Raw genomic sequence first — 27670 nt, forward strand, 5'->3', positions numbered from 1 at the left:
TACATATCCACTTTTTTCCTGGGCACAGTGAAGAGCATGAAAAAGTAGTAAGGGTAGTGGGTATCTGAGAAATGGAGAAGGAAACAGAACTCATGTTGGTTGGGGCAGGAAAAGGTACTAAAAAATAGTTTTTAACTCCCCTGGAATCCCAATTTTGGGGGGTCCATGAAGTTGGAATGACCCACCCAGACCATTTGCCTGTAGATATCCTTAGGAGCCTTGAGCTTTGAAGAAACTGGTTTTCTAAAAGTCACCTTTGAATCAAACAATGGTTTCGATAAACTAGTAAGGCTGTTTTGCCTTGGACATTGTGCTTTTTTGGAGAATTCAGTCATTTTCAGGGAAACATCCTCCAAACGTCAGACTGGGAGCTATGTTTTAGGGTAAATCAGTAATTTTAATTGTTCTTCAAGACAATGCTGTATGAAATTCTTCCTGACCACAGATTTTTTATCAGTTTTGTTCCAACCCTTTTTCCATGGCAATGCTGATAAGATTTGGTATGAATCTTTAGAGGTTCTCTCATCTTTGGAACATTTTTGACTCTAGTCAAAATGTGGAGCCCTGGCAGTGCAGTGGTTAAGAGCTCAGGCTGCTAACTAAAAGGTCTGTAGTTTGAATCCACCAGTTGCTCCTAGGAAACCCTATGGGGTGGTTCTACTTTATCCTATAGGGTCGCTATAAGTAAGGATCAACTGGATGGTGACAGGTTTGTTTTTTGGGGGGATTAGTCAAAATGTTACCCTGATTTGCAAATTGTATATTAAATAAACTTCGATCAATTTTTATTATTGGCTTAATATGATTTTTTTTAAACAGAACCAATAGCAGATTAATATACAAAGTTCCTAATTCACAAATTTACCCAGAGCCCTCCTGATTATCATTATTATTAAAACACTGTATTCAATCCTAAATAAGATATATGCACTGGTGTTTTAGTAAATGTTTAATGTCCAACTCACTGGCAAAAAAAAAAAAAAAGCCATGAGCAATAATATGTGCTGATTTCTGTGGTGTAAAGACCCCACTGTGGCCAATATCAAGCTTCTAACATGACCCCACTAAACATGGAGTTCGGAGGAGATACGAAGTAGCACACTCTTATGTAGAGTTTCCACCACACAGATACAGTACATACAAACTTAAAAGTAGATAATAGTAAGCGTAGCAAATAATTGGGAAGCAATGAGTTTTGAATATTTATTACCTTTGTTTTAAAAATAATTTATTTAAATGTGAGCTAATTTAATTAAAATTTTATTAATGTCTGTGTCAAATATACAGCTAGCAAAATTTCTCAAAATTTAGCTATCTGTTCTTGTGAGCCAGTACTGGCCAGCTATGGAACAACACTGAATATATGGTAATTGCACTAGTATGGTACTAGTTATGACAAAGATTATCACCTCTTCTGGGAAGCCTATCTGGATTAGGTGCCTCTCTCTGTACTTCTATCATAATCTTCTAGATATCAAAGCAATTGACACACTGTGTTGAAATATCATTTCTTTCCCGCTACACTTGAGTTCCCTAAGGCCAGTGATTGTGACATTTACCTCCATGTCTCTGTATTAGCATTGTTCCTGGGACAGGCTGGGCTCAAGAAATGTATATTTAACAAAGAAATTTACTAGAACTGGCTCTGCCCTCCAGAAGCACACTGTCTAATGCTGTGATATGCAAAGGCACGTAGACACAGAAGAAACACACAGGCAATTTAGTAGAAACTCTGAATGAAGATATGAATGGGTTATAAGACTTTTATCTTACCTATAAAATGGCATTTATTGGACTGGAATATAAAAGGGATTATAGACCAGTGAAAGCAGACGTAGTAGTTTTTCTTCTACCCCATTGTAGTGTAAAAAAACCTAATGCCACCGTGTTTAATATCTCATCTGTTTAATGACATTCTTTTCGTGTTCAATCTTTAGGTGGTAAAAGCAACATATATCCATTACAGAAAAAGTAGGATATACAGAAGCATAAAAAAATAAAAGCTACCTATATTTTATAAGGTTGATGTATTAGTGAGGATAGATTGTGACAATAGCATCTGGAAAACTAGTAACTGTGGCTTAAACAAGATGGTTCATTTTACTTCAGGTAGAAGTTTGGAGGTTTGCTGGCTAATGTTGATACGGTGGCTCTGCTTCCCAGCATCTTTTGTTGTTGTTATCTGCTGTCGAGTTGGATCCTGACTCATGGCAACCCCGTGCACAACTGAACGAAACACTGCTGGGTCATTTGCCAACCCCATAATCAGTTGCGGACTGGAGTGTTATGATCCACTGGCTGATTTTTGGAAGTAGATTGCCAGACCTTTCTTCCTTGTCTGTCTTGGGAAGCTCTCTTGAAACCTGTTGAGCATCATACCAACACGCACGCCTCCACTGACGGATGGATGGTGGCTGCTCATGAGGTTCACTGGTCAGCAACAGAACCTTGGTCTCCTGTGAGGAAGGCAAAAATTCTATCACTGAACCACCAATGCCCCTAATCCAATGTCTTTAGAGGCCTGGTTTCCCTCCACCTCAGGGCTCTGCATGGCCCTGTTCTTGGTCCAAGTCAGCATCCATGCTCCTAGCAGCAGGATAGAGTACAGGATGAAGAAGAAGAGACACAAGGCTGACTGTCTCCTAAGGAAGGTTCCTAGAACTTCCCTGTGCCATGTCTATTACATCTAATTGGCTAGAATATAGTCACGAGGCCACATTCAGCTGCTGTGGGGCCCGGGAAATGCACTCTTTATTCTCAACAGCCATGGACTCAGCTCAAAGTCCTATTACCATGGAAAAAGAGGAAAAGAGATTTTTAGGGCCATCTCTCAGAATCTGCCACCAAGGCTTTTGATGCATATTGATAAATTTCCCTTCAGAAGCTCTGTACACATTTACATTTCCATATATAGATATGAATACTTATTAGTAAACACCAATGCAATCAATAATCAATCAATTCAATGCTTACTACATGGTTTTGCTACTGTGAGTACGTGATAGAGAAAATGCTCAGTGTTTGGGCTGTATGGTCAAGATTCTTTCAGCTGCAAGTGACAGATGGCCTACAAAGAGTGTGAATTTATTCAAATGCTGAGGTGATTTAATAAAGCAAGGCAATAGAACTGTATAGTATATGTCGGAATATAGAGTTGGAGAATTAAAAACAAAGCCCTTCTGAAGAGGAATGAGAGAGGAGGGTTACATAGGTAGCTGTAAGAATTTTGAGGCCTAGAGAAAGAAGATCCAGTGGGATATGATGTCCCCTTAAGGGTCATCCCTTAATGGAGGGCTTTTTATACACATTTTCCTCAGGTGCTACATTCCACATGTCCTAGGTGCTTGATATCATTCTCTCACTGAATTGCCACAGTAGTCTGGTTGTTGTTGTTGGTTGCTGTCAAGTCGATTCTGACTCACGGCGACCCCATGTGTGCAGCGTGGAACTACTCCATAGGATTTACAAAGCTGTTAACTTTTCAGAAGCAGATCGCCATGCCTGTCTTCTGAGGCATATATTTTTATCAATCTATATTTCACATATGAAGAAATGAAGGCTCGGAGAGGCCGAGTCACCAAACTTAGTGGCAAAGCTAGAATTTAAATGGTGCTCTCAAATTTTCCTGGTGGCACAAAGACTTGAAAGCGTGGCTGCTAACTAAGGGGTCGGCAGTTCAAGTCCACCAACTGCTTCTCGGAAACCCTACGGAGCTGTTCTACTTTGTGCTAGGGGGTCGCTATGAGTCAAAATTGAAGAGTGAACGGATAAAGAACAAACTTGGTAAGGATCATTGTTGTTGCAGCATTTGGATTAGAAAGGGTATAAGAAAACTTTATAGAGTTTTTAAAAACCATAAAAGAATTACAGAGAACAAAAAATGAAGTGTGCTAAAGGGGAGGGAGGACCTCATGACATTTCATCTCTTCCAAGCCTTGGTTGGATGCCTACCTCTCCTTTCTCACAGCACCCTGTGTTCACTGGTAAGACATAGTTCTCATTTCTATTGTGTTTGATTTAGTTTGTTGTTTCCCCTTCCAGACGTATAACTTGGGTGTCAGGTATTGGATCTTATATACAACCTTGTATTCCCAAGGCCCAGCACAATGCCTGGTACTCAAAAATATTTGGTGAATGGATTAAACAAGCATTCATTTCATACACACACACACACACACACACACACGAACATGTGTGTATTCAGTGAAAGAGAAATTTTATTAAGTATTATGATGCCAAATTTTAAGAGGCATACAATAATAACTAGACTCCTAAAAACTTATGGTTCCGACCATGGCTATAAAGAGGTTGTTATAATCTGTGAATAATATTGAGTGTCTACAACATGCCAGGCTGCTTTGAGCGTTTAATATTTTATTTATTTAATTCTCACGAAAACCTTATGAGGGAAGTAAAATTATTATCTCCATTTCAAAAACGGGGAACATTGAGATCCAAGCAGGCTAGGTAATTTGCTTACGGTGAGTGGAAGAAAACCCACGATATGAACACAGGTAGTTTTGCTCTAAAATTTCTATGTTGAACAACTAGGCTATTTTACCTCACCATTATATATTAGTGACTTACCGGGTTTTTTTTTTTTTGGCATGGCTTTATAGTAACCAACATCTTCTAATTAAAATTCAGAGATCCTTTTCCTGTTGTTTGCTTGTCAACCGGAACTTCTTTTTCGCATCTTTCCAAGAGGAACCCTACGCATCTTGGGAAAGTGCTTCTTTACACCCAATCGGTCCCCATCCCATCTCTAAAACCAATGAGAAATTTGCAATCAACATTATTCGCTACCCGCTTAACAACCAAGGATTCATAATTTAGATTTTTTTTTTCTAAAACATATCCAAGGTCACCTACTAGGTAACTTCCGGGTTCCACGCTCTCCCCCGCGCGCAGACACCCGCGCGTCTTTGCAGACTCTGCGCACAGCTTTCTCGTTGGCGAAACTACACTTCCCAGTGGGCTGTTCGTCGGCACGAATCCTATATTTCAGACCCAGGAGGCATCGCGGAAACCCTAGGGACGCTTTGCGCAACAGTGTGGGTGGGAGAAGTAAAGGGCGGACAGTCTAGGCCTACCTGCGCTCGCGAACCCCAAAATGGCTCGGAGGCAGGACGAGCAGAGAGGGGGCGCGCCCTTAGTGGCGGAAGGCAAGCCCGATGAGGAGGTTAAGCTTATTCTGTACCACTGGACGCATTCCTTCAGCTCTCAAAAGGTAAGGGCCGGGACGGCTGCCGGGCGGGCGGCACGGTCGCGTTTCAGCACCAGGACAGCTCCCTCTGGGTCCCGCCCCAGGGCGCCGGCCTACTGGAAACCCGCATCTACTGTCCTAACCTCCGGCCCCGGGCTCTCTCGAGGGCAGGGATGCGCCCGATGGGGAGCGACGGGAGCGAGGAAAACCAGTCTGAGATGGAAGGACTATGACCCATCACTATCACTCATGAAATATGACAAAAAAGCATCACTTTCATTATTTGTGCTGGAGGCCTTGCCTGCAGGGCCTTGGAGAGTGAGGCAGAGGGAAGCGCCTTCACTTCAACCATATACATAATCTAGGGTACCTTCTTGTAGTCCTTGCTCCCATTCGCTTTCTTCAGCAAGGCCCTACATACCTACATTTCCGGTTCTTGTCTGGGGAGGACTCATAATTAGGTTTAGGATACAAGGTGGGGTGGGGCATAGGGGTGGAGGGCAGTTGTATAATGAATATAGAACAAATCGTTTTCATTACTTATTTTAACGTTTTTAATTTGTAAGACTCCAACACTAGACTATACCTCACTTGTTAATCCTAGGGATAGGAATAGTTAAAAATGTTGAAAATATTAATAACTGAGGGAGGCGCTGAAAGGACACTTATCAGTATCCTGGGAAGTCACTTAATTGAAAGCCCGCACGCGGTGTAGTAACCAGTGTGAACTCTTCCAGGTACGCTTGGTAATTGCTGAAAAGGCATTGAAGTGCGAGGAACATGATGTAAGTCTGCCCCTGAGTGAGCACAATGAGCCTTGGTTTATGCGTTTGAACTCAACTGGAGAAGTGCCTGTCCTTATCCACGGGGAAAACATTATTTGTGAGGCCACTCAGATCATTGATTATCTTGAACAGACTTTCCTGGATGGTAATGTTAAGGCTATTTGTGATTTCTTGGATTTAATTTCAACACAAATATATGTATTCTCTTCTCTTTTCTCTTTCTCTCTTTCATTGTTTTTTTGGTTTCATGATGGTGATAGTGATAAAAACCTTTTCCATTTCCATAAGCACACAAATATTTGGCAGATAAATTAACATAAAATTTGCATAAGCCAGTGTAATTGGATTTAAAATAATTTTACATAACCTACAAATTTTAATGTTGAAACTTTCCTCTTAAATTCCGTTTCAAAAAACCCTCCAGGTGTCTGGTTTGTGATGGTGATTCATTAGTCTTAAAGTCAAATTCATAATACTGATTCCAAATGAACACTATGAAAATCAGTTTTACCGAGTTTGCCAAAGTGGTTATCATTTTCCTAAGTGGCTCCACCTTAAAAACAGTAAGAGGAAAAAAGATAAATAAATTATAGGCAAAGGTGAATAGACTGTATAGTTTGAATTCATTGTCCTTGTTACTTCTATAGCGTTCAAATTTTTATATCTTTTCTAAGAAATTTCAGAGTTTAAATTTGTGTAGTGTGTTTAAATATTTATTGACGGCTTGTTATGTGTCAGGCATTTTATAAGTTCTATTCTATTTAATCTTCAAAATAACCCATCTGAGACAGGCATGGTAGACGAGTGATTCCCATTTTGTACATGAGGAAAGAGAAACAGAGGTTCCCAGGGCAATCTAGCTATTTTATGGCAGAGTAAGTCTGAATATAAGTCTTTTATCTACAAAATCTTCATACTGTACTGACGGTCTCCCATAGTCATTGCCACTTTCTATCATTTATTTCTAATGACAACTCTTTAGGGTGAACTGTAGCTTCAAGGATTTGCCCAAGATTACACAGCTGATAACTGGAATTGCTGAGAGCAAAACCTAGGGCTCTTATCTTTTAGCCAACTACTCCTTAAAAAAAATTTTTTAGGGTAGGTTAAACTTTTCTCTTGGTTCCCATTTCATACTGTGTTTAAACATAACACTTCTGTTCTTGCCCAGTAAACTGTAGGCTACTTGAGGGCAGGGATTGAGGATTGATTACTTTTTCCCCCCAATTTAATTTTGTGCCTGGTAGGTAGTGCTCAAAATAGTTTGATAGATGAATGAATGACTGAATTAATAAAATTAAGCCCAGGCCTAGGTAATCATCATGTCCTCAGGGATTTGTAAGAGGATTGATTGGAAGGTTGTATTCATGCTTTTCAGGAGCTGCATGGTGATCCAGTCATTCTTCATCTACCACCGCTTGTGTTGATGTTAATTGGGCAGGATGAAGCAAGCATGTAACCTCGAATTGCTGGAAGCTAACTGAGAAAAGCAAATTACTACATATATATATGTATATATGTATGTGTATATATATGTGTGTCTGAGGTGCTAAAGGAAAATTACAGTATGGAATTAAATTAGCAATGGGTTAATCCCTAGGATTCTGATTGGAGGTTCTAATTAAAGGTGGTCATGATCCAAACCAAAGAGTGTAATGAGTTGCTTTCTTCTTCCCCATTACTTGCTATTACTTATAAGTGTATATGCTAGAGACTGAACCGAAAATGGTGACTGATTAATTTAAGGCAATTTTTCTCAACCTTTAGCTTTTGGAAATGGATAAGTTTGTTAAAATAATTTGTATTTCATGGGAGAAGTGATTATACTAATGTGAATAAAACAAAATAATTGTATAAGAATTCTATTTTAAACAATCAAAAATGTTAATAATATATAAGTAAATGGAAAATCATGTTTAAATCTTTTGCTAGCATCACCTGAACTACTACTGTACCTCTTCCTCTTCCTCCTCCTCCTCATCCTTCTCCTCCCATTGTTTCTGCAGTAAGGAATTCAGTAATATAAAATATACTTTACAACATAGTAATATTAATGATTATCATGTTAATTATGGTTGTTATGATTTCTTAAAATTTCCTTAGGTTTTCTCTTTTGTTTTAACTACACCTTCTCCTCACTTATTGACTATCTCGTTATCCAACATTTTGCATTTATGACAATAGTAAAATATCTATTATCTGACTATTTTGTGTATTAATGATGTACATCTGGCAATAATGCTGAGGTGTGAGGCAAGAGTAATACTGGCTATCATGGTTAAAGTTATGTGTCAACTTGGCTAAGCCATGATTTGCAGTGGTTTCACAGTTATGTAATGATATAATCATCCTCCATTTTGTGATCTGATGTGGCCATCCTCCATTTTATCATAACACTGATTTCAAATAATTACCTGGTCTTGGGAACCTAACCATGTTGATAAGTGAGGAGAGGGTGTGTATAATAATAACAAAACTGAAATATATTCTTAGTCCTGCTAAAACCAAACCCAACCCCATTGCTATCCATAGTGACCCTATAGGACAGACTAGAGCTGCCCCATAGGGTTTCCAAGGAGTGCCTGGTGGCTTTGAACTGCCGACCTTTTGGTTAGCAGCCGTAGCTCTTAATCACTGCTCCATCAGGGTTTACTAGTTCTGCTAAGTTAGATTTAAATAGCCAAAGTCCTTTTATGATTATTTATTCAATCAGAGGAGAAGGCACTTTGGGCTAAATGATAGGGTGAAAATATAGAAACTATAGATTTTCATTCTGGCTGGCCCATTAGAGTGAGTAACCAACAAGAGTCCTAGCTCTTAGTCTGATGGTGCTACTAACTTGTATGATGTATAACTTGGTGAGTTGACTTCTGAGCTTGTCCTGTTGGATTAGATGATCCAGATATATTTAAAAATCAGACGTAAGCCTGATTACTCACTGAACTGAACCCATTGTTCTCGAGTTGGTTCTGACTCATAGTGACCCCAGTAGAACTGCCCCTTAGAATTTCCGAGGAGCGGCTGGTGGATTCGAATTGCCAACCTTTTGGTTAGCAACTGAGCTCTTAACCACTGGACCAGCAGGGCTCCGAATGTATATAGTTAATTTATAAAATTTGACACCATGTGTTTTTTCCTCACCTGTATTAACATTTGTGTTTTCTAGTCCCAAAGTTATGAATTATCGCCCCTTTTTTTGGTTTTTTTTTTTTAGTCCCAAAGTTATGAATTATAGTTAGTTTGTAACCATATCTTTGATAGCTTTAATTCTTTATCATCATTATATATTTTTAATAGCCTTGCATGTGACCAGTTGAAGGGTACAATATTCTTTAGCTACATAATGCATATTGTCTTATGTACTAGTGTCCTCACTAAGCAATTGAAATAAAATAAAAACCAGCAAAGGAATCCAAATAAAAAACTAAATCCATTGCCGTCAAGTCCACTCTGAGTCACTGCGACTTCATGTGTTAGAGAATAGAGTTGCTCCATAGGGTTTCCTCGGCTGTAATTTTAATGGAAACAGGTTGTCAGGCTTTTCTTCCGTGGTAGCACTTGGTGGGTTTGAATAGCCAACCTTTAGGTTTGTACCACCTAGGGACCTAGCAAAAGGTGTTGTTACGTGCTGTGGAGTGAAATTTCGACTCATAGCACCCCCCATGTAACAGAGTAGAATGGCCCCAAAGGGTTTTCTAGGTTTTCATCTTTATGAGAGGAGATTGCTAGGTCTTTCTCCCATGGAGCTGCTAACTTACTGCCAACCTTTCTCTTAGCAGCTGAACTCTTAACTTTTGCACCACCAGGGCATCTAAGCAAAAAGGGATTGGGTTAGAAATAAAGTCTAATCTGCTTTCATTGAGCTAATAAGGGTGACCTGAAAGTTCTTTGCATAGGCCCAGGGGGAGTCTTTCTCAAAAACAGAGTATAATAATGCTTCTTGTATCTGCCATCACTGGGGAATGTCAGAAACCACAGCCCCTAAACTCCATTTTTTCCTTTGAGGAAACTGAATGCAATTTAGGTGTTTTTTTTTGTTTGTTTGTTTTTGTTTTTTTAACGACTTAAGGCCATTGTCGTTCTGCCCAGCAATACAGTGCTACCCTCAGGGACTAGAGAATGTACAGGGCTGTTTGTCCCCATTAAGTGGCTACCAAATGCTTTTATTGATTCTTTCTGGGTTTTTTTTTTTTTTTTTTAACTTCTTTTGCTTTTTCCTGTTTTCATGTATCATGCCTTTCTGCCTTAAATGTGTCTACCTGTTTCTACTTTGCAGCCTAAGTTTATGCACAATGCAAGACCTGCCTTGGCCCTTACTCAGTTCTTTTAGGAAGTCGGGTCTTATGCCTTGAGCTTAGTCACCAAGCCTAGCTTCCACTAATGCAACTCCCCCTCTGCCAGCCTCCCCACCCACCCCCCCACCCCCCCGCCACCCCAATCCTGTCTCCAAACACCACACTTCAGTCCTGGGACCTCTTCTCATTGCCTGCTTCTTAAACCCTGATTCCCTACTTTCCTTCTGTTACTTTCCCACTTCTGATTGAGCTGGAATACCAGGAATAGACTCTCTCTTCTCCTTTAAGTATTATAACAGAGGAGCTCTATGGGAAGGAGGGTCGGAAAATAAATTAGGATGGGATTGAGGGGGAAGAGCTCTTGTATTATTTGAAGGGATTTTCCAAGTGTCTTTTGCAAAACCCTGTTTTCAGAGGCAGTGGACGCTGTTGTGCTCTTGATTACCAGGAGGAAGATGACAGCATGTTGTAAGTGGGAAGCTGTACTGGGCAGTTCTAGTCTGTCCTGTAGGGTTGCTATGAATTGACCTGATCGGAATTGACCTGATGGCAAGTTTTTTTTTTTAGTTTACTTTTCTGGGAAAGAAGTGTCATGCTCTTCTGGAGACAAGTCCCATGGCTTGGCACCAGGAAGCCTCCAGAGCCAGTAGTCATAAATGCAGCCATTTGGGAAGCATTTTTAAGTGTTGTATCCTTTGTGATAGAATCAGGAGTATTAATGTAAGGCCTTTGAGGCCCTAAGGCAGTGGTCCTAAACTTTTGGGTCTCAGGACCTTTTGTAGTCTTAATATTTGTTTAGGACTCCAGAGAACTTTTGCTTATGTGAATTATATTTATCAACATTTACCATATTGTAAATTAAAATGAAGAAAAATTTGAAACACAAGAAAACACTCATTAGCTGTCAGAGTGATGGCGTCATTACCTGTCTTATAGTCTCTGGGATACTCTGCTGTACATGTAGAGAAAATGGAGTGAAAAATGCAATTAACATACTAGTATTATTAAAAAAAAGTTTTGATGTTATGGACCCTTAAAATCATCTTGGGAAGCCCCAGGGGTCCTCAGACTACATTTTGAAAACAATTGCTCTGAAGGACCTGTGAATAGAATTCAGAAAATTTGAGATCTTGTATAAGCAAAATTTGCATCTTTATTTTTACTAGTATCTAACAAATTTGTCATTTCTTTGCATTACCAATGTAGGCATAACTCACAACAATATTAGGAGTGCCTGCAACTTTGCTACCATTAGAAATCACAGATATGTTCATAGCATATTAAGTTATTGCAGATATCTTGAAATATTTATCATTTATGCTCATGACCAGTTTGAAATTATGGTAGTTATTAGACATACTGCCAGATCTTATTAATATATTAATAAAGAGGCACAAAATTATTTTTATAACTGTATGTTAATACAATCTATTTCCTTTGCAATCCTACACCTTGTATTTTATGCACTTAAAGGTATTATTTTGAGGAAGTCCAGTCACCAGGCTGCCAAAGAGGTTCATGGCCCAAAAAGGTTAAGAACTCTTTAGAACTTTAGGAATTTTAGAAGGCCTCCAGCTTACCCTTTCTGTTTCTCATGGAAATGTCTGTCATGCGTTTGGGATCCTGGTTGGTTGAAATAGTTGAGGTCCTGAGGAGTCGATCTGAGGAGTTGTTAGATCTTGGTGTTAAGAGACTGACTGCTACAGAGACACTTTACCTGCCTCCTTTCCATAAGGGGTCAGCAATGAAGTGTGCTCTAGTTCTGTAAATCCACTGTCGAGGAGCAAACTGTTGTGACTACCTTGGCCGTGTAGTAGGTTCTCAGATCAGGTAGTGTGAGGCCTCTTTGTGTTTTTTCTTCAATAATGCTTTGCTTATCCAGGGCCTCTTTGCTTTTCATACAAAGTTGTTGATTAGTTTTTTCACCTTGTTAAAGAATAATGTTGGTATTTTGGATCAGAATTGCATTATATGTGTAGATCACTTTGGATAGAATTGGCATGTTCACAATGTTGTCTTTCTATCCATGAGCATGGTATGTTTTTCCATTTATGTAGGTCACTTTTGGTTTCTTGCAATAGCGTTTTGTAGTTTTTATTGTATAGGTCTTTTCTGCCCCTGGCTAGATTTATTCCTAAGTATTTTATCTTTTTTAGGGGCTATTTTAAGTGGTATTGTTTTCCTTTTTGAAGTTGTTTTTGTTGGTGTGTAGAAATCCAACTGATTTTTGTATGTTGATCTTGTATAGTGCTACTCTGCTGAATCTTTCTATTAGTTCCAGTAGTTTTCTTGGGCAATTTTTTGAGTTCTCTATGTATAGTATCATATTATATGTGAATAGGGATAGTTTTACTTATTCCTTTCCAATTTGGATGCCCCTTATTTCTTTTTCTTGCCTTATTGCTCTAGCTAGGACTTCCAGAACAATGTTAAATAGGAGTGGTGATAAAGGGCTTCTTTGTCTTGTTCCTGTTCTCAGGGGGAATGCTTTCAGTCTCTTTCCTTTGAGAATGATATTGGCTGTTGGTTTTGCTTAACCAAAAAAACCAAACCCATTGCCACTGAGTCGATTCCAAATCCTAGCAACCCTATAACACAGAGTAGAACTGCCCCATATGGTTTCCAAGGAGTGGCTGGTGAATTCGAACTGCCAACCTTTTGGTTAGCAGCTGAGCTCTTAACCACTGTGCCACCATATGTCCTTTATTATATTGAGGAATTTTCCATCTATTCCTATTTTATTGAGAGTTTTTTTTTAAATCAGGAATGGATGCTGGACTTTATCAAATGCCTGTTTTTGCATCTAGTGAGATGATCATGAGATTCTTTCCTTTTGTTCTATTTGTGTGGTGGATTATGTTGATTGAATTTCTGATGTTGGGCCATCCTTGCATACCTGGTATGACTCCTACTTGGTGGTGGTGTATTATGTTTTTGATATGCTGAATTCTATTGTCTAGAATTTTGTTGAGAATTTTTACATCTATATTCATGAGAGATATTGGTCTGTAATTTTCTTTTCCTGTGGTATCTTTGCTTGTCTTTGATATCAGGGCTTCATAGAATGAATTAGGGAGTATTTCTTCCTTTTCTATGCTCTGAAATAGTTTGAGTAATACTGGCATGAGTTCTTCTCTGAATGTTTCCTAGAATTCTTCAGCGAAGCCACCTGGGCCAGGGCTTTTTGTGTTGTTGGGAGTTTTTTTTTTTTTTTTTTTAATTACCTCTTCAATTTCCTTTATGGGTCTGTTCAGATTTTCTATCTCAGGTTGTGTTAGTCTAGGTAGGTAGTACGTTTCTAGAAATTGATCCATTTCCTCTAGGTTCTCGAATCTGTTGGAGTACAGTTTTTTGTAGAATTCTGTGACGATCCTTTGTATTTCGCTTGGGTCTGTTGTAATGTCCTCCATCTCGTTTCTTATTTGGGTTATTCATTCCTCTTCCGGTTTCCTTTGTCAGCTGGGACAGTGGTTTGTCAATTTTGTTGATATTTTCGAAGAATGAACTTTTGATTTTGTTAATAATTCCGATTGCTTTTCTGTTCTCCGTTTCATTTATCCTTGCTCTAATTTTTAGTATTTCTTCCGGCGGCTGTGGGCTTCTTTTGCCGTTCTCTGCGTAGGGTGAACATTTTGATTTTCGCCCATTGTTTTTTGATGTGTGTGCTTATTGCTGTAAATTGACCTCTGAGCACTGCCTTTGCTGTGTCCCAGAGGTTTTGGTAGGGTGTGCTTTCATTCTCATTTGAGTCTAGGAATTCCCTCTTTGGTTTCTTCTGTTACCCAGATGTTTTAAAACTCCTTGCTGTTGAGTCGATTCTGACTCTTAATGGCCCTATAGGACAGAGTAGAACTGCCTCATAGGGTTTCCAGGAGTGGCTGGTGGATTCAAGCTGCTGACCTTTTGGTTAGCAGCCAGGCTTTTAACCACTGCTCCACTAGGGTTTCCATGTGTTTGATTTTGTTTCTTGCTCCTCTTGTTATCGATTTCTCCTTATATGGCATTGTGATCAGAGAGGATGCTTTGTATTATTTTGATATTTTGGATTTTAATGAGGTTGCTTTGTGGCCTAAAATGTGGTCTATTCTGAACAATATTCCATGTGTATTGAAAAAAAATGTATTCTTTGCTGCTGGTGGGTGGAGTGTTCTGTATATGCCTGTGAGGTCAAGTTGGTTGATTGTGACCTTTACATCTTCTGTATATTTGTTGTTCTTTCTAAATATTCTGTACTTTACTGAGAGTTGCATGTTGAAGTTTCCTACTATTATTGTGGAGCTGTCTATTTCCCTTTTCAGTGCTGTTAGAGTTTATCTTACGTATTTTGGAGCCCTGTCCTTGGGTGCATAGATACTTATTAAGGTTATGTCTTTTTGGTGGATTATTCCTTTAATCACTGTATAGTATCTTGTCTTTTATGGTTGATTTTGCTTTAAAGTCTATTTCATCTGAGGTTAGTATTGCCATTCCTGCCCTTTTTTGTTTGCTTTTTGCTAGATATGTTTTTTCCCATCCTTTGATTTTTCAGGTGTGTCTCTTGTAGACAGCATATTGATGAGTCATTCTTTTTTATCCATTCTGCCACTTTTTATCTCTTTACGGGCACATTTAAGCCATTTACATTTAGTGTGATTATCAGATAGGTATGACTTTATTGCTGTCATATTGTGGTGCCTTTTTTTTGTGGTGCTGTTTTCTTTATTCTTGCTTTCCTGTGCTGAGTTCATTTTGTTTGTGACTTTTTTTTTTCCTTTCATTTTTATAGATTTTTGTGTTTACTGAGACTTTATGTTTTTCTTCTTTTTTATTCTGATGCGGCTTGTTAGTTTTCTTTGTGGTTACCTTGAAATTTACCTTTATCTTCCTATGTTTGAACCAGTCTTTTACTACTTGATATCATCTTGATTTCCTCTCCATTTGAAAGTTCTATACATACACCATTTATATCTCCTTTTATTGTTTTTATGTTGTCATCATTTATAGATTGATGTCTCTGTTTCCTTGTTTTAAGTCTTTAATTATGCTTTATTACTGCTATTAGTTATCTAGTGATACTATAATAGAAGTACCACAAGTGGGAGGCTTCAACAAACAGAAGTTTATTCTCTTACATTCTTGTAGGGTAGAAGTCTGAATTTAGGGTATCGGCTCCAGGGGAAGGCTTTCTCTCTCTGTCGGCTCTGGAGGAAGGCCCTTGCCATCAATCTTCCCTGGTCTAGGAGCTTCTCTGCACAGGAACCACAGGTCCAAAGGAAGTGCTGTGCTCCTGGTGCTGCTTTCTTGGTGATATGAGGTCCCCCTGTCTCTCTGCATACTACTGTCTTTTATATCTCAAAAGAGATTGGCTTAAGACACAATCTAATCATGTAGATTGAGCCCTGCCTCATTAACGTAACTGTCACTAATCCCATTGCATTAACATCATAGAGATAGGATTTATAACACATAGGAAAATCATACCAGATGACAAAATGGTGGACAATCACACAATACTGGGAATCATGGCATAGCCAAATTGATACATATATTTTTGGGGACACAATTCAATCTGTGACACCTAGACTGATATCTGGCTGATCCTGTACTGTGTTGTAGACTCAGGTTGTTGTCTGATGTTGTTGGTTCTCTAACTGAAGGAGTCTCTTTAAAATTTCTTATAAGTTTGGTTTTGTTTTTAAGAATTCCTTTAATTTTTGTTTATATGTAAATATCCTAATTTTGCCATTGTCTTGAGAGAGTGTTTCAGGATATATCATTCTTGGTTGGCAGTTTTTTTTTTTTTTTTTCAAGCTTTTATATACGTCATTCCATTGTCTTCTTGCCTGCATAGTTTCTGCCAAGTAATCAGAGTTTAGTCTTATTGTTTCCCCATTTTCCTCGAGCTGCTCTCAGGATTCTTTCTTTGTCTTTGGTTTTGGCAAGTGTGATAATGATATGTGCTGACTTTCTTTTGGTGTCAATCCTATGTGGGGTACATTGAGCTTCTTGGATGATTAGCTTTTCATCTTTAATGATATCTGGGAAGTTTTCTGCCAGTAAATCTTCAACAATCTTCTCTGTGTTTTCCATTTTCTCCCCCTGTTCTGGTACTCTGATCATGTGCACACTTTTGCTCATGATTGTGTCTCACATAATTCTTAGGCTTTCTTCATTCTTTTCTGTGATTTTTCTGAAACAAAGTGGTGTCCTTGGATTTGTCTTCAGTCTCGCTGATTCTGGCTTCCATTGTTTCAAATTTGCTCCTAATACCTTCTGTTGAGTTGCCCATTTGTGAAATTTGTTAATGTTTTGGATTTCTAGTTGCTATTAATGTATGATTTCTGATTGTTTATTTATTTTGATGCTTTGTTCTTGTATTATTTTCCTGAATTCTTCTATTGCTTTGTCTGTGTTTTCCTTGATTTTGGCTATGTTTTCATTGAGTTTGTTAGTGTCTTTTGTGATTTTACCTGTTTTTTCCTTGGTTTTGTCTGTGTTTTCCTTGATCTCTTTCCTAATCTCTTTGGGAGCCCTAAATATTAGTCTTTTGAATTCTATATCAGGCAGTTCCACTGCCTTTTCTTCTACTGGAAGTTCATCTGATTATTTATTCTAGTCACTTACTGGAGTTATCTTCTTCTTTTTTATATGTTTTGATATTGTCTGCTGTCACATTAAGGTATAATTATCTTCATTTATTGATTGTATATGTTCATGTGTTTCATCCTTTTTCTTTGTTTTGTTTTGATATGTCAGGGTGGGAAGGCCAGGCCTACTTTCCGGCTTCCTCCTCTGTGGGCACAATAGCTCTTAACCACCTTGCCTGGGTAGGCAGGGCAGCAGACAGGGTGAGCCCACTTTGCTGTACACTGTTTTGGGAGGTGGCTGAGGGTAGACTGCATGGGTGCTGTATGCTGCCTGATGTTGGTTCAGTGGTGTGGGAGTGTTCATAGCCCCTCACCAGATAGGCAAGGTATTGGATGGGGAGTAGCACAGGCTTGCTTCCCACCATTCAGTAGCTGTTTGTGTGGCAGGTGGGAAGGAGAAGTGCATGCTTGGCTTGGTGGCAGGACTTAGGACCAGGGATGCTTTGGTTGTGGTGGCATGGTGGGGCTGGCAGGCAGGGAGGTGGTACAGGTGGCTGGGGGAGGGATAAAAAAGAGAGAAAGAGAAAAAAAAGAAAGGAAGAAAAAGGCAGTTGGTGGGTGGGTTCAGACAGACCTAGGGGCTGGTAGGAAGAGGGCGGAGGTGGCATGTGGAGCTAGGTGAGAGATAGATAGAAAATATAGAAAGAAAAAGAAAGAAGGAAAAATGTAATATATGGCAGCTCAGTGGGGGCTGGTAGTTGGGGGCAGGGCAGACCTGGGGCAGCAGTGGGTCATTTCGCCAGTGGTTCTCTATCAATCATGGTGTGGTGGGGGCTGGTGGTAAGTGGGGGAGGTGGTGTCTGGGGTTAGGTGGGAGGGAGAAAGGGAAGTAAGAAAGGAAAAAAGAGAAAGAAAAAAATGGCAATGTGGTAGGGGCCAGTGAATGGGGTGGGGAGGACCCAGGGGCCAGTGGGAAGGAAGGGGAGGCGACATACTAGGTTAGGTTGGAGGGAGAAAGAAAAGAAAGACAAAAAAGACACACACAAAAAAATGGTAGCATGGTTGGTGATGTGGGTGGGGGTGGGGTGGATCTGGGGCAGTGGCAGGCCAGTGTGCCAGTGACTCACTAGCCCTGTGGTGCATTGGGGTCTGGCAGGAAGGGGGTGATATGGCGTACAGGGCTAGCTGGGAGGGAGAATGAAAAGGAAGAAAGAGAAAACAAATAATAAAAATAAATTAAAAAAAACTGGCTGCATGGTTGGGACCAGCAAATGTGGGTGGGGTGGGCCCGAGGGCCAGTGGGAAGGGAGGGGAGGTGACTGGGGCTAGGTGGAAGGGAGAAAGAGAAGAAAAAAGAGAAAGAAAAAAGAAAACAAATTGTGACATGGTGGGAGTTGTCTGGTAGGGGTGGGGTGGTGTATGGGGGTAGATGGGAGTTAGAAAGAAAAGGAAGAAAAGGAAAAAATGGTGTGGAGGGAGCCAGCAGGTGGGGGTAATGCAGACCCTGGGTGAGGGTGGGCTGGTGGCTGTCTAGCCAGGGTGGTGTGGCGTCTCCTGGTGGGAAACAGTAGAGGTGGAGTACAGGGCAAGGTGGGTGAGAGAAAGAAAAAGAGCAAAGGGGAAAAACAAACAGTGCTGGGAGTCAGGCCAGTGGTATTCTTGCAAACTTGGCATGGCGTGGCCTGGCAGGAAGAGGTGGAGGTGGTATATAGGACAGAAGGGTAGGGGTGGAAAAGCTGTTTCTGTGGTTACTAGGTGCTCCTTAAAGTTGCCTTCTCATCCTCCCTGTCCAGGGTTGTTACTGGCTGTGTTCCAAGATGGTGATGCTGTGCCATGTTAGTTGACAGGGGACGTCCATTACATATTTCTCCCTGCTCTCTGTTTTCCTTCAGTTTCTTCTTCCATTTGGTGTTTGGTCTAGTTCTTTATCCCTTCATTTGATGCTTAGGGTTCCAAGATTCACGTTTGTATCTGTTTTACTTAATTTTTCAGGTCTTTGATGCAGAGGGCGGTATCTGTTTAGAGCGCCATGTTGGCTCCCTACAGTCTAGATTTTATCAGCAAATGAGGATTTAATGAAAATTCAGTTTGCAGAGATAAATTGCTAGAAATTCGTGGAGAAAGTGCAACGTGGCAAAGGCCATTTCCATTCCATGGAGATGATCATCTCACACTCATATAGATAGCATCAACAGGGTCACTCTTGGTGTTAATTGGAACCCAGAAGAGAGTGGCCCCTGATCATCTTCCCGTAGTGAGTTCTTCATTCACTCAACTAATCTTTACTGAGCGCTTAAAATGTATGAGGCACTGTGCTAGACCTTGGATCATAGGCTCCATGCCCTGAAGGGGATCGTGGGGCAAATAGATACAGATAACCAATTACCAGGTGATTAGGGCTTTAATGGAGTATGTACCAGGCATTATGCATGTACACAGGAAAGGACACCTGACCAGTCAGATGTTGGCAGTTGTAGGAGGCCAGGGAATGCTCCATGGGGGTGGCATAAATAACCAGACCTTGAAGGATGAATAACCATTTGCAAGGTGGAGAACTGAGAGAACGCCAGTGTAATCATGGCTTGGAATCTGGTCTGGTGCATCAGGCTATTCCATATTTTGAATGTCTGGGATGGTGAAACAGTATCTTTTAAGTATTCTGATGTAATGTTGAAAATGTCGACAATAAGGAGGTTGTGTTTTTTGTTTTTGCTTTTGGATATAATATCTCATTTGTAACTTTTCTTTAATGTATGTATGTGTTTGTTTACATATTTTAGAAAAAACACCCAGGTTAATGCCTGATAAAGAAAGCATGTATTACCCACGGGTACAGCATTACCGAGAGCTGCTTGACTCCTTGCCAATGGATGCCTATACACACGGCTGCATTTTACATCCTGAACTAACTGTGGACTCCATGATCCCAGCTTATGCTACAACAAGGATTCGCAGTATGTAAAAGTCTGTCTTGTGTTTCTGTTCATTCATTTTGGAGACCTAACATGTCTCACGGTCATTGAGAGAAGACTGGGAATAGGGCTGTTGAGTTTTTCGTGGATGTGCATGGTATAGATCAGTCCATGCAGTCAGTCTGATTAATCTGTGCTTCAGTGATTCAACTGGATGGTTCAACACTTCAGTTGTCTATAGACCTGATTTTCACCTCTTGGCACTGAGTACCAAATTTGGATAAATCTCAAAGAGTGGCCTTTGGAAAAGCAAAGAACATATTTCCATGGACAGCTGGACTGGGAATCAGGAAAGCTGGCAAATGCCTGGGATTGAGTGTAACTGAGTCAACATTTCTGGTCCTTAGAGTTCCTTTCTGTTATGTGAGTGAGCTGGACTACAGGATGTCTAAGCGTTGCTCTACCTCTTAATTCAGTGATTGCAGATTTATTGAGATTGAGCTGTGACGTCCAGCCTTTTCATTTCTTCCTGTCATGAGGATAGAGTAGAGTCAGTGCTTGAGACGGGAAGCAGAAGGAGATGTGCTCTACAGCACAATAATTGGGGATAGGAAGGTAAGGAAAGGTGGCAGTAGTCAGGTTCTGGGGGTCTTTGACTAGGAGCATGAGTTCTTGGTCAAGTGACAGATTACATGAATCCAGAGTTCTGGACTGTACATACCACATATACAGTCCTACTATATCTTACGTTATTAGGAAGAATAATTTTACAATTCAAAAGACATTCTTAGCATCTGCCTATTTATCTATCTACCTAACTAACCTATCTAACCTGACTACTTACCTACCTATTCCAGGTCTTTAATCTTCACAACATCCATATTGAAATTTTATGATCTCCTTCCATCTATTTTCAGATAACAAAATGAGGCTATAAAATTTAAGTAGCTTTTCTGAGGCCACATTACTAATTAGTGGTTGTTAGGACTAGAATGCAGGTCTTCTAAATTGAAAAACTATGTTCTTTCTGTTACATCATACCTCTCCTTTATCATTCTTTTGTTCAGTCATTTTTCTTTTCGATACCCTTTGTTCTGTCTCCTCACCCCTTACCTCCCCTTCTTCCTTGCCCTTTTGCTCCACTCCCTTCCCCTTTTCCCCTAGCCCTCTCTTCCTGCTTCTCCCATTCTTCTTGTTTCTTTTTTTTATAACTACTGATTATATGATTTTAAACAAGTATTCTGGCTAAAATTCTATCACCTATAATAATTATTTTTTAAATAAGACTTTTCATCCCCCCTCTTGTAGAAATTCGTTATAGAAAACTTGGAAAGTATTGAAAAGTAGAACAGCTAACCTGCACTGAGCACTTATTATATGCCTAGCATTTCTCTAAGTGCTTTTCTTGGTGCTTCTTATTTAATTCTCATCCTATGCAGCGGACGCTCTTAAATGCCTGTTTTACAGATGAGGAAACTGAGGCACAGAGAGAATAGGCTCAAAGCACAGGCAGGTCTCTGAACCTGGTGTCTTAACATCAAGTGTTCTTTCTTCTCCTTGTTTCTGGTGTAGAAGGGAGAAAATGATTTTTTTTTTTCTATTTCAAAAATGTTTTATTATCAGGCCAAATAGGTAACACAGAATCTGAACTGAAGAAACTTGCTGAAGAAAATCCAGACTTACAAGAGGCTTACATTGCAAAACAAAAGCGTCTTAAAGTAAGTAAACCAGGACTCCCTTCAAATGACATCTATCGTTTGTATTAATTATTCTATTTTTTGGTAACATCACTATTTCTAGAATGTTTTCTATTAAATGTAGAAATTCACCAGTATACATGTTACTGCTTATGCTCTGCTTTTAGAAAGAATTATCCTTAGTGGATTTGATATTCAAACCTGACAGCAGTTGTTTTAAAAGCAGATACTACACATGCTGATTGCCAAAGAAAGTTATAAAATGTAAAAGCAAGTTGATAAGCTATTCTAGGAATCTGTTCTTTCAGGTGTTCCTGCCACTTTAAAGCCTAGCTACACCTATGTACCTCTACGTGTTATTGCTGTAGAGATCATCATTGACCCCTTCCCTCCTGGCCCCCTACAGGAGTGGGGTTTGCTTTGTGGTCAACCTTTCCAATTATGGTCAGTCTTTGTCTTTATGTTGATTCCTTCTCCATGTTCCAACATGGTGACAAGCTTCTACCATGTTAAAAATATAGCAAACATCCACATTCCCAACTTGCTCTCAGCTTCCCAACTTTATTTATATTATCTGAACTAAATGAGCTCCTCAAAGAAACATCTATATGTACTGTCACATTCTTTACTTTCTACTCACTGCAATCAGATTTCCCCCTCATTTCTGACCCTTCAGTTATGTATTAATTTAAGGCCCGTTGTGGTTCATATCTTGGGTTTAGTGTTGGGGATACAGTTCTATGCCTCAAGACATTATAGTTAGGTAGCAGGATATACTCATATCCTGTAGGTGCGATAATGTAGGTATGTTTGGAGGTACAAGTGGGGCTGTAAAGACGGGAGTGTCATTTTAACCTTTAGAGATATGAAAAGTATCAGTGAAAGAGGAGCTTAGTCTTAGAAGATGGTAGGTTGTTCAGTGGGCAGGAAAGGACAAAGGTCTCCCCAGAGAGAGCAAAGGCATGCAGATGACTGCATGAGCTTGAGTGTAGAGTGTGAAGTCCAGAGGAAAGTCAGAGGCTAAATCAGGGAAGACCCACAACACCGTGCCGAGTTTGGACTTGACCCTGAAGGCAGGTATGTCAGAGCCACTCAAGTTAGGAAAGTTTTGAGTTAGAAACGATAGAAACAGTATGTTGGTAAAAGTGTGGAGGATGGATTGGAGGTAGTAAGATCCTGATGGCAAAGTGTGTTTTATCCAGGCAAGCAGAGATTAGAGCCTAAACCAAGGTGGACAAGTGGGGACGGGGAGGAAGGGAAGAATTCTCAAGGTTTTAAGGGGGGGTAGGATATATCGGTCTAGTTTCTGAAACTGTTGGAAGTGAGGGAATAAGAGGCTTATAACATGATTCCCAGGTTTCTTGGATGGTCGTGTTGTTGATGGTGTGAGCAAGTAGAGCAGGTGATAGAGGAGTGGGGATGGGAGGGATGATAATGGGTAAGGTTTTAGACATGTAGCATCTCAGATCCCTGGGGAACATTTAGGTTTTATATCTAGTAGGAAATTGCATATAGAAATAGGTTGGTCTGGGCTAAAGGTACAAATATTTAAGAGCAAAAAGACTGAACTATGGGGAGCACCAACATTTAAAGCAGGGCTGGAACTGTCTTTGAGGGTATCAATCCTCTTTGAAAATTTGATGAAAGTTATGGACACTCTCAGCAGAGATATGCACATACCTTCATAACGTTAGTATACAATTTCAAGAGGCTTATGTAACTCCTACTTAATACCTATTCAAGAATTTCCAAGGGACATGGGTCTCATATTAAGAACTCCAGTTGTTAATGATAGACTGAGGTAGATTCCATGAAAAAGACAGAGAAATAGGAAATTGAGGATGGGAAGAACCAAATGACAGCAATCCAAGGAAGGAGAGAAATTTAAGATGCTAGAGAGATGTTGGAGCCCTGGTGGTGCAGTGGTTAAGAGCTCGGCTGCTAACCAAAACGTCAGCAGTTCGAATCCATCAGCTGCTTCTTGGAAACTCTGTGGGGGCAATTCTGCTCTATCCTGTAGAGTTGGAATCAACTTGACGGCAAGGGGTTTGGTGTTTTCTGGTTTGCTTTTTATTTTTTAAACAGGCTTAAATAACTTTTTTTCTTTTTTAATTAGTCAAAGCTGCTTGACCATGACAATGTTAAATATTTGAAGAAAATTCTTGATGAGTTGGAGAAAGTTCTGGACCAGGTTGAAACTGAGTTGCAAAGAAGAAACGAAGAAACCCCAGGTAGGTTCTCATTTGTGTATTTTTCTCTTTTCCTCAACACCAAGAGTATTTATGGGAGTATTCCTATTTTTTACTCAAAATATTTTGTAATCTTTTTTTTTTTGTTACTGTTGTTAGTTGGAAGTTCTAATTACTATAAAAACCAAAACCAAACTCTTTGCCATTGAGTTGATTCTGACTCATAATGACCCTATAGGACAGAGTAGAACTGCCCTGTAGAGCTTCCAAGTAGTGCCTGGTGGATTCGAACTGCCAGCCTTTTGGTTAGCAGAAGTAGCTCTTCACCATTACACCACTAGGGTTTCCTCATTACTATAGTAGCAGTAATATTGAATTCAGGAAAACTCAGGCATCTAGTTGTAACTCATTCTGCATCTAAGTGACATATAACCAGTAAAGGATTTTTTCGTACAACTTAAATAATGGTTGGGAGGTTATTTCTACCTAACCAGCTTACGAATTTATAATTACAGTAGTGAGTTTGGTTGAATAACCTGCGTTATGCTCCCTCTAGGTTTTTCCTTAAGCTGGTGGGAGAGTAACATATGATAATCTAAAGTAAAACATAGTACAGGACTCCCCCACCACATGTGTATCTGCAGGGCTGACGGGGGCCATCCATGTATTGTACCTCTGAGCCTAACTTCATGATTAAGGTATTGCTCAAGTGTATGCCCGTGGTCCCTTTGGGCTACTCTGACAACACAGTTGAAGTCCATGTTACCTGAAACCTGCTTCACAACAGGGGCTCTCTTTTGCTTTAAATAACTAAGAGCAGAAAATCCAACTTGGTAGATTTTCCCAAAGCACACGTGTTGTTTTCCTAAACCGGAAGGAAGTATCTGTTAACTTCTCTGGCTTTCTATTCCTCTGAGTCCTTAACAAAATGATAGTCTTTGAGCTCAAGTAGATCCAGTTTCACCTGGGGACCCGAGTCACTGACAGATGTCAAGCAATTCTCCCTCAGCTTGGGATACATTTGCAGGGATTTTTTTTTTTTTAGCACAAGATTACTTGCTGAGGGTGATTGTCAGGAAAATGTACCATGGCCTTCATTTTTACTGTACTCGCACTTGTTCTTAGGGCTGAGCCAATAGATCCCAGGTAGGGTTTATCTGTCCAATTCTCTCTGTCCCTTTCTCTGATTAGAAGAGGGCCGCCAGCCTTGGCTCTGCGGAGAATCCTTCACCCTGGCAGACATCTCGCTCGCTGTCACATTGCATCGACTGAAGTTCCTGGGGTTTGCGCGGAGAAACTGGGGGAATGGAAAACGACCAAACCTGGAAACCTATTACGAGCGTGTCTTGAAGAGAAAAACATTTAACAAGGTTTTAGGACATGTCAACAATATATTAATCTCTGCAGTGCTGCCAACAGCATTCCGGGTGGCCAAGAAAAGGGCCCCAAAAGTTCTTGGCACCACCCTTGTGGTTGGTTTGCTTGCAGGAATGGGATACTTTGCTTTTATGGTTTTCAGAAAGAGACTTGGCAGCATGATACTAGCACTTAGACCGAGACCAAGTTATTTCTAGGCTTGTAGGGATCTGGTGGTGGCAATTCATCCAGCCATTCAGCTAGACACTTGTCCACTCTTCCAGGCCCAGTGAAGAATTATACTGGGCAACTAGCAAACAGCATAATTTACTTTACTCTTTGGGTAGTTTACATGGGGAGAGGAGGCCATGAAAATGTTTTGTGGGCTGGTAACTTTGAGATTACTTCTTTGCAAACCTAAACAAACCCATTCTTTAAAAATGTGCAAGGTCAAGATATATAAATGCTGGCATGTAGAGAATAGACCTTTAACTCAAAATGCCAGTTCAAATTCTGAATTCCTGGGAGGGGAATTGTTACTATGAGCAGACGGTAATAATAACTTGTGCTTGCCCACAGCTCTTCATCTAAGACCATCTGGAGATGCCAAATGTTGAGTAGTTAGCAATGTTTTCCCCTAGAATTCAAAAGTCATCTTTGTTACACGACATAGGGGTTTAGACAGCAGCAAGCCACAGCTGGTTTTAAGGGAGAAATAGGGCAAGGGGAAAAAGGGAGAATGAAGCCTGTATAATGCAGAACAGTAAAATGCAAGTGCCGTGCTGCTAAGGTAACTGAGAATTGCCTGTCTCTTGGTAAATACTACAATCCTCCCCCCTTTTGGCCACTGCCCATGCACCCTCCTGTACTTGAGAACCCATAGGAGGAGAAAGCTAGGGAGTTACTGGGGACAGTAGGCTGGAGAGAAGCCTGGGCTTTACATTATAACACCTCATTTAACCACAGCAGTCGTTGTGAATGTACATGAATCACGCTTACTGATTTGATAAGATTAACTGCATATATACTTGGTATGACATGACCACAGGAATGTGTCTGCCTAGCATTTACATGACAGTCTTAAGCAATTATATTAAAGTGGTTTCTTACTTTTTCCCCATGGTTTCTCAAGCCTCTGTCCAGTTTCTGAGGGGCTTTGCCTCTGTACAGAAGGGTACTGAGGGCAGTATCCCAGCTAATCAGCACAGCATGTGGCTGGGGAGCAGGCATTTTGATGATGCGGGAGTACCAAATACTCTCACTCTGCATTTGGGGAGGCTGGTATGGTACCACAGAAACTGTATCCAGGTCTTGCATCTGTTTATGGTCATGAACAAAGCCTTAAAAGGTAACAGAGAAAGAGCTTGTCTTAGCCCTTGGCAGTTAATTTAGAAGAGATGAAATTAGTGGATGGTGATGCCCACCCATCTTCATTCGTGTATGTCTAATCATTTTTCTGGGTACTTCATTCCATTTGGAAGTGACTTTCTCAGTGTGCCTCCTGAACAACCATGGGACTACGTCATACAGTCAGCTCGGTTTGTGCACAGGAAAATGCCTTCATGTGACACGAGGACAGTTTCTCTGGAGCTGACTAAAGGCCTTGCGAGCAATTTCAGGTCTCAGGCAGGTAGTTTGTCTAGAAATGACGAGCTGAGGGTCCCAGTGATCAAGAGCCTGCCTGGGCTGCCTCAGACTGGCTGTGCAAAATGGCCCAAGGAGGTCCTGACTCTCATTGATAGCAGCAGTCATACCTAGGAAACAGAGACTTGTTGATTGTAAAATGAGTCTATAATTCCATTTCATGATTCAGTTGTTTGAGAAAATCCTGATGAACTAGATCTGCTCTGTTTACCAAAAATTGAGAACATCTCCAGAGCAAACCTAATCCCATAACAGCAAATGGCCTGCCAGCTTTTATAGTGTCTTCACTTTCACGCATCGTCTCCCAGAGTGTTTGCATCTGTCTGTTGCTGGAACGTTCTACTACATGTATTTGTAAAAAAAGCCACAAATTGATTACTCAGAGGTTCAGAGTGTCTCAGAGTTCCAATAGAATCACTCATTTAGAAACAAGAACTGAGATGTGAAGAAATAAAAATCTACGAAGAATATTTACCTGTGAAAGGGTGGTTGATTAAGAACAAAGAGTAGGAACCCAGTTCTGGATTTTCCTTCAGTTCATAGTATTATTGAATCAGAAAGTATCTACTAGGAAGTGATTGTAAGTTCCTTATACAGTTTCATGGAAAATATGCTGGTGTTTATACTAAAGGTGATGCAATATGGGGATTACATGTTTTTGTAAATGATAGAATGGCCACCAGATGCCGCTGTTCACCCAGTAGTCTGAGGGCTTATTTTATTTATTTTTATTTTGGCTCCACAAGCTTTTGAAATGTTTCAAGTGAAAATAAATATTAGTATCCGTAGTTTCTGAAGTGAGGGGGTCTTCATCAGCTCATTCATCTGTAAAAAAAAAAAAAAAATAGCTGGGGCACATGTACTGTTGATTTGTAATGCTTTGGAAAGGCACACAATGTCAGGCGAAAAAGTTGTCATATACAAGACCCTAAACAGGCACTTACATATTTTCTTTTTCACGGTCATTGGTGACTGGACAATGTGTTTCTCAGTTTCCAGAATTTGTATAACTATCACAAT

At 40.1% G+C, this 27670-nt stretch overlaps 1 protein-coding gene across 2 annotated transcripts; it reads left to right on the top strand.

Annotated features, from left to right (window-relative positions):
• The first annotated feature begins 5113 nt into the window (after positions 1–5113).
• On the top strand, positions 5114–25946 carry GDAP1 (ganglioside induced differentiation associated protein 1). 2 transcript variants are annotated; one of them, XM_003408352.4, is made up of 6 exons: positions 5114–5230; positions 5944–6136; positions 19633–19806; positions 21388–21482; positions 23578–23692; positions 24842–25946. In XM_003408352.4, the coding sequence occupies exons 1-6, from the start codon at positions 5114–5116 to the stop codon at positions 25222–25224; spliced, it is 1077 nt and encodes a 358-aa protein (XP_003408400.1). In that variant the 3' UTR covers positions 25225–25946. The 2 variants fall into 2 exon arrangements, with proteins under 2 accessions (XP_003408400.1, XP_064123929.1); XM_064267859.1 differs by lacking the exon at positions 19633–19806.
• Positions 25947–27670: the final 1724 nt, after the last annotated feature.

The sequence above is a fragment of the Loxodonta africana genome, chromosome 14 (genome assembly GCF_030014295.1).
Source record: "Loxodonta africana isolate mLoxAfr1 chromosome 14, mLoxAfr1.hap2, whole genome shotgun sequence".
NCBI lineage: Eukaryota > Metazoa > Chordata > Mammalia > Proboscidea > Elephantidae > Loxodonta > Loxodonta africana.